Source organism: Podarcis bocagei, assembly GCF_964188305.1.
Source record: "Podarcis bocagei genome assembly, chromosome: 2".
Taxonomy (NCBI): Eukaryota; Metazoa; Chordata; class Lepidosauria; order Squamata; family Lacertidae; genus Podarcis; species Podarcis bocagei.
In genome coordinates, this window is record NC_138126.1 from 108,728,035 (window position 1) to 108,737,189 (window position 9,155).

Consider the following 9,155-nt stretch of genomic DNA (forward strand, 5'->3'; position numbering starts at 1 on the left):
CTTTTGAATTGAGGACACGCCAAAAAACTAAGTGACCCACAGATTTTGCGGAAAGCAAACCAGTTGCATGGCAGGCTGCCTCCCTGCTGCTTCCTCTGCATGTTCGCAAAGTCCGGCTACAGCACACTCCCTGCTCAACGGCACGCTGCTGGGAAAAGTAAGGCCCTTCTGTTTTGATTTTGGTAGATAAACTTGTGCCGTGGAAGCCAGACGAACAAGAGGTCATGAGGAGTGGCAAACAGCAGAGCACGGAGCGACGGATGGGAGGTAGTTTGGAGAAACAAAAAATGGGAAAGTGGAAGATCCCACAAGTGAGGGGGGAAGCCAGAGGTGCTCCAGTGCTTTTAACACAGTATGTTACTTCTTAGCCCAACCCTTTCTGGCCCTTTGTGTGTATTCTCTTAAAAGTGCTGCGTGGGTTTGGTATCAATGTACTGTATATGCACATTGTTCTATACTCGAGTGTAAATGTAATCCCCCCCCAAAAGAACCTGAATTTTATACACATGCCTGCCCTTTTCTAATTTATGTCGTGTATAAATGTACTTAACAGAAGTCTATTGATCTATGTCCTTTGTACAGTATATATACATAATATTTTACCCAGGCATAATATTTTTGCAGTGACCTATTAGGGAGACAGGGGAAAAAAAGAGAACTCCAACTTACTGTGTTGGCGCTCTGTTTAAATACCTGTTAATAAAGTCACCATCGTGTCAGCAGCAGCAGCTGTCGCCTTGCGTTCTGTCTTGTTGTTTTGAATGGAGCCCTAAAGATGTCAGCCTTGATTAAGTTTTACCAGTGGAACTGCTGCATCTGCTTGCAAATAGAATCCCTTTTTCTTTCTACTGTACACCATGCCTCAGTTGCTATTTTCAGAGAATCGTGTCTGGAGATCCACAATGAGAATTGCCTCCCTTATTTTCCTTCGTATGTTGTGGACCCTCCTGCCTGCAGAGAAAGAGATACAATGTATTTTCCCCCAAATTTTTAAAGTTTAAAATTGGGGGTCGTCTTATACACGGAATGTTGGAATTAATTCTTACTTTTGGGCTCAAAAAATATAGGTTGTCTTATACATGGGGGTGTCTTATTCACAGAAAACTACGGTAATTATGTCTGTAGCATAGTAAGGACCCGAGTCACTATTATTATTTAAATAAGAATTCTTTAGATTTTCAGATCCTTGTAGTTGGCTCTATCTGATCTTGCAGTGACTCCATATGCCTAAGACCTACTTTAAAGACCCCCTCAAATGTCTTGGGCGATGGCTCCTACTTAAAATAAAAAATGACAACCGTGTGGCTGGTTCTCGTGTCCCCGTTTGTAACACCTTTTGCAACTAACTCATCTCATCCTGATGTCAAGATGCAGCAAGCCCTGCCAGTCTGTGGTGCAGAGATGGAGACAGGGAAATGCATAATCCGGTCACAGGTAAGTGATGCCAGACATGATGGGGGCGAAATAGATGTGTTGCCATTTTGGGTGGCCGTCACTCAAGTGTGACTGCTTCCAGCACTGGATTGAGGTGACTTTTGCAGAGAGCAGTAATTGCTTAAGGAGTTAAATGCCACCGATGCTGAGATGAAATGTCCCCATTTACAAAAAAAAGCAGTAAGTCTACAGTCTTATAAGTGGGAGGGTCCCCTAGAAAGTTGCATATACACTGCTCTTCTAACAGGATAGCATGTGCATCCCCAGAGGAGCTCCAAGTACACCTGCAGAAAGTTTTTGTTTTGCAGGGAGAGACGCATGTTGGGGTGGGCCTTGGACCCAGAAGCCCCTTTTTTCTCCAAAGCACCAAGAACTACACCAGCCTTCAGGGTGGCATATACAGTGGTACCTCGGGTTACATACGCTTCAGGTTACAGACTCCGCTAACCCAGAAATAGTGCTTCAGGTTAAGAACCTTGCTTCAGGATGAGAACAGAAATCGTGCTCCGGTGGCATGGCGGCGGCCCCATTAGCTAAAGTGGTGCTTCAGGTTAAGAACAGTTTCTGGTTAAGAACGGACCTCCGGAACGAATTAAGTACTTAACCCGAGGTACCACTGTAGTTTGTTTTCCCTCAAGTATTATGCATTAAATCTGCAGGGCTGAGGATGTGGCAATAGTTCTCTACCATGAATGCTTCTGTGTCCCACCTACTCCACCACCAATAGGATTGCTCTGGTTTAAACAAAATACAGTTATTGATCGTTACTTTACAGTCAAAGTCGAATGTAAAAAAACACACATACAAATCCAGTGGTGCCTCGCAAGACGAAAAGAATCCGTTCTGTGATTCTCTTCGTCTAGCGGTTTTTTCGTCTTGCGAAGCAAGCCCATTGACGGATTAGCGCTATTAGCGCTTTTAGCGGCTTATCTGCTGATCAGATCAGCTGATAAGCGGCTTAGAGGCTTAGAAAAAGGGGGGGAAGGGGAAAAACCAGCAGGAACTCGCAAGACATTGTCATCTTGCAAAGCAAGCCCATAGGAAATTCGTTTTGCGAAGCACCTCCAAAACGGAAAACTTTCGTCTAGTGAGTTTTCCGTCTTGCGAGACACTCGTCTTGCGGGGCACCACTGTAAACGTGCAACAGAACAAAAGTATAAACAAGGGCTAACAATAATGCCAAAGTTGTAAAAAGCAGATCTAAAATTAGGAATCCTGGCTTGTGTGCATAAAGACTTAGAGCCATGTTAGAAATCTAGTCTGATTATAAAACATCAGATGGAAGCTGCCCCAAACGGCACCGATTCAAAATATTTACATACCACCTTTCAACCAAAAATTATCAGAATCGTTTAGGATGTAACAAAGCATCTTAGTTCTAAAGTTTCCCCTGCTATTCTAACCTTGAGTCTTGTAGGCTTCACTTTCCATATCGGCTCAGCATCTCTGGGATGAGTTGGAATAAGCCAACTGGCACCGGCAGACCAAATGCTGTGGGTTGCAGCAGGGTGTCACAGCTGGGTCATGAGAGTAGTCCGCTGTAGAGACATTGTCTGCTGCAATATTCCACAGAATGTCCAGGAGAGCCTTGTTGGCCACTGGCAGGACAGCACGGTACTCCGCAGTCTCAGTGTCCAGTGGTGCTGCCTCCTGGATGTCCTGCTGTAAGTTAAAAATGAGAGGTGGCTGATGGCGCCGTTTCTTCCCAATGCTCCCATCACAGGCCTTGGCACCACCTGGAAACAGATGAGGCATGCAAGATGTTAGGGCTGCCATCTTTTAACAGGTATTCCTGTTGCAGAAGTCACACAGTTAAAAGGAAAAACACCCAGAGCTCATTAGTGTAGGTTAAGCATGATGCAATCTAGCCAACGGTAAGCACTTTTACCAATTGGAGGGGAACTAAGCACAGGCCCATTACAAGAATGGACGGTTGCAGGAGCAACGGGTGGTCCAATGTCTGAAATACGCATCTGTGAAATGTTTGCAGTTGGGTGCTTTTCTGTTTATTGTTTAAATGCAAAACCTGGAAGTATGGAAGGCGTTCCTTGGAAATCATGCAAGATCGGTTCAGGAGGACCCGATACCAGCATCACATGATGACGACGTTGGTTTCCCACTTTAAAAATTTGTGAAATGCCATGAGAAAAATGGAATTCTGCTGTTACACAAAATACTACAGCCATCAATGAAAAACAGGAACATCAAACAGAGGAACAGCCAAGGCGGGCAAGAGGGGGCTCCTATGTTCAACCCTTTGACAAGGACTTGTTTACTTTACTGGCCGTCTCACAACCAACAGATAACACAAGGAAAGCCTTGCTGGACCAAAGAATATGCCCATCTAGTTCAGCATCTTCTATCTCACAGTGGCCAGCTGGACGCGTACAGGAATTCCACAAGCAGAACCTGAGAGCCACTGCAGACTCCCTGCAACTGGTATTTTAAAGGGATAATGTCTCTTTAACAGTGGAGGTAGAACACCATCATTGTGGTAAACCTACATCTGGGCTGTACCACTTGTTCTCCAGCTCCCTGCTCTGCTAGCACTCAAGGCAATGCCTGTTATTTATATATTTGGGTGTCACCAGTGCCAGATCCTCAAGCCCCCAAAATAAAAAGACAATTTAAAAATACCTAGGTACAAGGACACCTCATCTGAAACAGCCTGCTCATTAACCACAGCTATACAGACCAAAACTTCCCCATACAAAAATGCAGGTGGCAACACCAATGAACCACGTTAAAGCCAGCGAGGAGAAGGAGATAGTTGGTACAACCCTTAAGAAGGTGCCCCTGTTGAAACCAATTAACTCCTTGGCTGCTTTCGCTTCACCGTGTGAGGGGTTGGGCTCCTGCCCACACACAGAGGAGCAAACCTTCAGGTACACGGACTGTCCTTATTAACAGGAGGCAAACCTGACCTTGCTACCCAGGAGGAGCAGGAGCACAAAATGTTCTGCCCACACAAGCATGCACTTTTATTTGCCTGGTAATAATTGGCGAGAGAGCAAAAGCATCCTCCTAATGATCCAGCAAACTAATTTAACCGTTGTTTACATCCCTTAAGGACAGGTTCCCTGCACCACGATTCTGCACTCTTGTTTTGCACTTTGCACTCAAGGGCAAGTATAGCCTGGCCTTGGGAGGCCTCTTCAGACCGGCTCACAACCCTTTCCCTTTGCTCCCTAAAAGTGCCCTGTCCATCCTATGGCTGGAAACTTGTAGCATCATATACCTCCGATGGTTCAGCATGCCCACCTATTGTTTCAGGAACCCCTTCCTCCTCTAGAGGGATGCGGGTGGCACTGTGGTCTAAACCACTGAGCCTTGGGCTTGCCGGTCGGAAAGTCGGCTGTTCGATTCCCGACGGGGTGAGCTCCCGTTGCTCAGTCCCAGCTCCTGCCCGCCTAGCAGTTTGAAAGCACATCAAAGTGCAAGTAGATAAAGAGGTACCGCTCCAGCGGGAAGGTAAATGGTATTTCCGTGCGCTGCTCTGGTTTCGCCAGAAGCGGCTCAGTCATGCTGGCCACATGACCCAGAAAAAACTGTCTGCAGACAAACATTGGCTCCCTTGGCCAGTAAAGCAAGATGAGCACCGCAACCCCAGAGTTGTTCACGACTGAACTTAACTGTCAGGGGTCCTTTACTGTTAACCTTTCTCCTCTAGCCTCAGCCTCAACGTCCCTCACCTTTCGTTCTTAGGTACCCTCTTCCCTCAGGAAACCCAATTTTGGGAGGGAGTGTGTTCCAAGACCTGTTACTTGGAGAGGACTTTGTGGGTGCAACCTAGCAGTGACTAGCTCAGTGAGGCAGCATGTGCCTTGAGGACGTCTGTAGCTCAGGGGAAGAGCACACACTTTGCATGCACATTTCCAGACACCTTGATGTAGGGCAAGATGTGAGGTGGAGAGATCAGCAGTACTGAGCTAGGTGGACACGTTGGTCCGACCTAGTATAAAAGCAGCTTCCTAAGTGATTCAAACCATGCATTATGGACCTTGATTACATTGTTTTAGTGGAGGGTAGGGCTGGGCGATAATCTGGTTTTCAACATCATGATAAATCAACAGCTAAACTTCATGATATACCGATATATCATGATGTCTGAAATAAGGATAGCGCTATGTAGAGGCATTGGCCGGCTTCAGTTTTCCCCGCCTCATTTTGCTAGGTTACAAAATTATGAAACCGGTATCACGACATGAATGTCAAATGTGTTTTGGACAATATATTGCCCAGCCCTAACACACATCACAATTTGCAATATAATTGCCAGGTCAAAAAGAATGAAATGGATAGCAAGATATGGACTTCAAACCGGTTTCGAACGATGTATCAATATATTGCTCAGCCCTATTTGGGGGGTGAGGATAAAATGTACCCAGATTTTAACTGGAAGGCAGGGTGAAGAAAGAAGGGAATAACTAACCACTGATCTGATAAAAGGGCTCTTCCAATCCTTCACAGCTGCAAGTGCTGTATATGAGCAATTGCATCAGTGGAAGCTAAGATTGTGTGTGTGTATAAAAACTTGCAGGAGGACTAAATCAGGCAAGGAGTCTCTGGGGAGAATGACAACGGAGGAAAGGGAGGAGAGGGACACACATTACGTGCAGTGACAGCCCATGCTGCATAGCAGAGATGATAAGAAAGCAGCCCTTTGGTAATTATAGCTCAAGAAGCCTGAGTCGCAGCTGCCTCTGCAGGTTTCTGTAGGTCTGGCCCAAGCTTGACCCCATTCCAGAATGCCGGCTTGAAGACCCAGGAAGGCTAAGCAAGCCAACACCAGTGTCTATTTTCATTTTGCTAGAAGAACGCGAAGATATAAAAATAGCTGCGAGGTCGTACGGTGTGGTATGAAAGCTGGAAAGGTAGACCTTGAAGAGGAATGCTAACAAGTGCCAGCAGTTTGAGGGCAGTGCTCCCTCTTGCTGCTGACAGGTACACTTTTCTAATTAGGAAAGGGAGAAAGAAGTGCCTTAACACTGGGCCTTTCTCTCCGCTACTTGTGGGGAGAAAGAATGGAAGTGAGAAGGCTTTTGAAAGCAGCAAGACTGGTCTGTAAACTACTAAAGTCAAGGCTGGGGAGAGGAGGGAAGAAGTGTGGGGAATGGGTACCCCACAAAACTGCCCAGTGGCTTCATCCACACTGCAGACAGAAGTGCATTCTGGTACAGTGGTACCTCAGGTTAAGAACTTAATTCGTTCTGGAGGTCTGTTCTTAACCTGAGGTACCACTTTAGCTAATGGGGTCTCCCACTGCCCTGCTGCGCGATTTCTGTTCTTATCCTGAAGCAAAGTTCTTAACCCGAGATACTATTTCTGGGTTAGCGGAGTCTGTGACCTGAAGCGTATGTAACCCAAGGTACCACTGTATAGCAGAATGCAGGTGGGCTAAGAGTTGGTCTCTAGCTGAGTTTCCTCTCCTTTTATTCTTTTTTAAAGTGCTCCCTTTTAGCCATACCTGCGCAAATGTATTTTGGCACAGTGGGAAACTGAGGCAACTGCCTCAGGTGGTGGATGCAAGATGGTGGCCTCTCCTGTGCCTACTGCTTCCTTCCACTGGTCCTGCTGCTACGACTTCTGCTCTCTGCCTCCTCCTTTTGCTTCCTCCCTAATTCCACATCCTTGGAAGGGCCGAGCAATTATGGGCAGGGTGTGCAGCTGCTGCCGCTAAATGATTTTAAAGTTTAGGCAGCATTTTTAGTCGCTGCCGCAAACTACAGGCATGTGCCCAGCACACCCAAAAGGCTTTGCTCTGCTAGTCAGATGCAGATGCAGAGAAGCACCAGCCTGGAAAGATAAACAGAGAGTCTGGGGACTCAGCCAACTGCAGGGGCTCTTAGCCCCCTTCAAAATCTGCTTGGATCTCCTGGTGTTCCTCTAAACAAACCTAGGGGATGCAACAGCCACTCTAGAAGATCTGAGTGGATTTTGGGTGGGTGGCTGTTCTGTTCTCCCAGCCAGATTCTACTCAAGTGTCACGTAGTACCACAGCAGACCACGAAACACACATCCGCCAAGACATCTCTGCTCACTTGGCAGAGGACTGTTCCACCTTTGGGCCTAAATTCTCATTCTCTGTATGGGTGTCCATCTTTACAAAACTAGGGCTGCCATATGTCCGGATTTTCCCAGCCATGCCCGGGAATCAGGCAACATTCTGGCGTCCAATCTATTCAGCTTGGGGTGGGTTTTGTTTTTGGTGGAGTGAAGGGGGATGGATAACTGTCTTAGAGATACAGCTAAATATTTGATTTGGTTCTGGAGGAAGATGACTGGTTTTATTCAGAAATGCGTCAGAAGGGGAGAGGGAACACCCCACAGGGTTTCTTTTTTTTAAGCACCTCACAAATCCAAGTCAGCAACATACCTGTGAGATAAAATGCCTTGTATTGGTCCACCCGAAGAGCTTGTATCTCTCCATATTTTCCAGCAGCCCCACTGTTGGGATGGAACAACGTCTAGGGGAAAGAAAGCGGCAGAAGCTTAGAAAGTCAGCCCTTTTTAATGGAATACTGAATGGTTTGGTTTACAGTGGTACCTCGGGTTACATACACTTCGGGTTACATACGCTTCAGGTTACAGACTCCGCTAACCGAGAAGTAGTACCTCGGGTTAAGAACTTTGCTTCAGGGTGAGAACAGAAATTGTGCAGCGACAGCGGGAGGCCCCATTAGCTAAAGTGGTGCTTCAGGTTAAGAACAGTTTCAGGTTAAGAACGGACCTTTGGAACGAATTAAGTACGTATCCAGAGGTACCACTGTATATAAAATATGCAGGGATTTATGCTATGCAAAATGAACCATGGAAAGATAAGAAGGGAAGTCATTGATATTTTAAGGTTGCATGAATGAGGATTCTAAATTGTAAAACAGAAAATTTAATAAACATTATAAAATGGGAGAAAAGAAAAAGGAAGTCAGCCCGTTTCACTTGGTAAAGCTTAGGGAAGAAATGCATGAATTCAACAGCATGAAAAATAGACACATTTGTTGCTCAAAATAGCAGCTATACATATAGCACACTTCTGTATCGCCTGATAACGAAACTGGATGTGCTGTTTAAATGCGTATTTGCATTTTACTTTTTTAAAAGTGTGAATAGCATCTGCTAAGCAGGTGGGCATAACTGAAAAGGTGCTTTGAAAGAGGGATACCGTATTTTTCGCCCTATAGGGCGCACTGGCCCATAGGGCGCACCTCGTTTTTTGTGGGGGAAATGAATAAAAAAAATCATTTCCGACCCCAGCCCCCAGAACAGCCTGCTATCCACAAGCCTTGCAAGCCCGGTGGCAACTCCTGCCGGGCTCGCAAGGCTTGAGGACACCTGCGCGAAGCACGGGGCACCCTCCGGAGGGCGTCCCATGCTTCGGGCTGCAGGCTGCTGCCAGCAAGCCTTGTAAGCCCGCGGGAACTCCCCCCAGGCTTGCAAGGCTTGCGGATAGCTTCCTGAAGCCTGGAGAGCGAGAGGGGTCGGTGCGCACTGACCCCTCTCGCTCTCCAGGCTTCAGTGAAAGCCTGCATTCGCCCCATAGGTCACACACACATTTCCCCTTCATTTTTGGAGGGGAAAAAGTGCGTCCTATAGGGTGAAAAATACGGTAGTTGCTTTTCATCTACACTCTGGTAATCAGGTTTCGTAGGTAAGTGCATTGTGTTTAAATAAAACCTGCAAAACCTTGTTTCGCCAGAGCAGTAGTGAGACGATGGAAAGCC

General features: G+C 46.5%; 2 protein-coding genes across 14 annotated transcripts in view; one reads left to right on the forward strand and one right to left on the reverse strand.

Annotated features, from left to right (window-relative positions):
* WIPI1 (WD repeat domain, phosphoinositide interacting 1) overlaps nucleotides 1-728 on the forward strand; it is a 59,250-nt gene extending 58,522 nt beyond the window's left edge. For all 3 annotated transcript variants that reach the window (XR_014004711.1, XM_081181461.1, XM_081181460.1), the window contains one exon: nucleotides 187-728. Coding sequence is in view for 2 of the 3 variants with exons in the window: in XM_081181461.1 (XP_081037587.1) it covers nucleotides 187-228 (42 nt within the window). In the remaining variant the exon portion in view is untranslated. The remainder of the gene's footprint in view (nucleotides 1-186) is intronic.
* ARSG (arylsulfatase G) overlaps nucleotides 1-9,155 on the reverse strand; it is a 119,836-nt gene that overhangs the window by 3,747 nt on the left and 106,934 nt on the right. For 9 of the 11 annotated variants that reach the window (XR_014004696.1, XR_014004697.1, XR_014004698.1 and 6 more), the window contains 3 exons: nucleotides 7,811-7,901; nucleotides 2,838-3,170; nucleotides 694-951 (listed from right to left, as the gene is read on the reverse strand). Coding sequence is in view for 2 of the 11 variants with exons in the window: in XM_081181410.1 (XP_081037536.1) it covers nucleotides 2,872-3,170; nucleotides 7,811-7,901 (390 nt within the window). In the remaining 9 variants the exon portion in view is untranslated. Of the gene's footprint in view, nucleotides 1-693; nucleotides 952-2,837; nucleotides 3,171-7,810; nucleotides 7,902-9,155 lie in introns of those variants that run through there. The other 2 variants (XM_081181410.1, XM_081181409.1) reach the window with 2 other exon arrangements.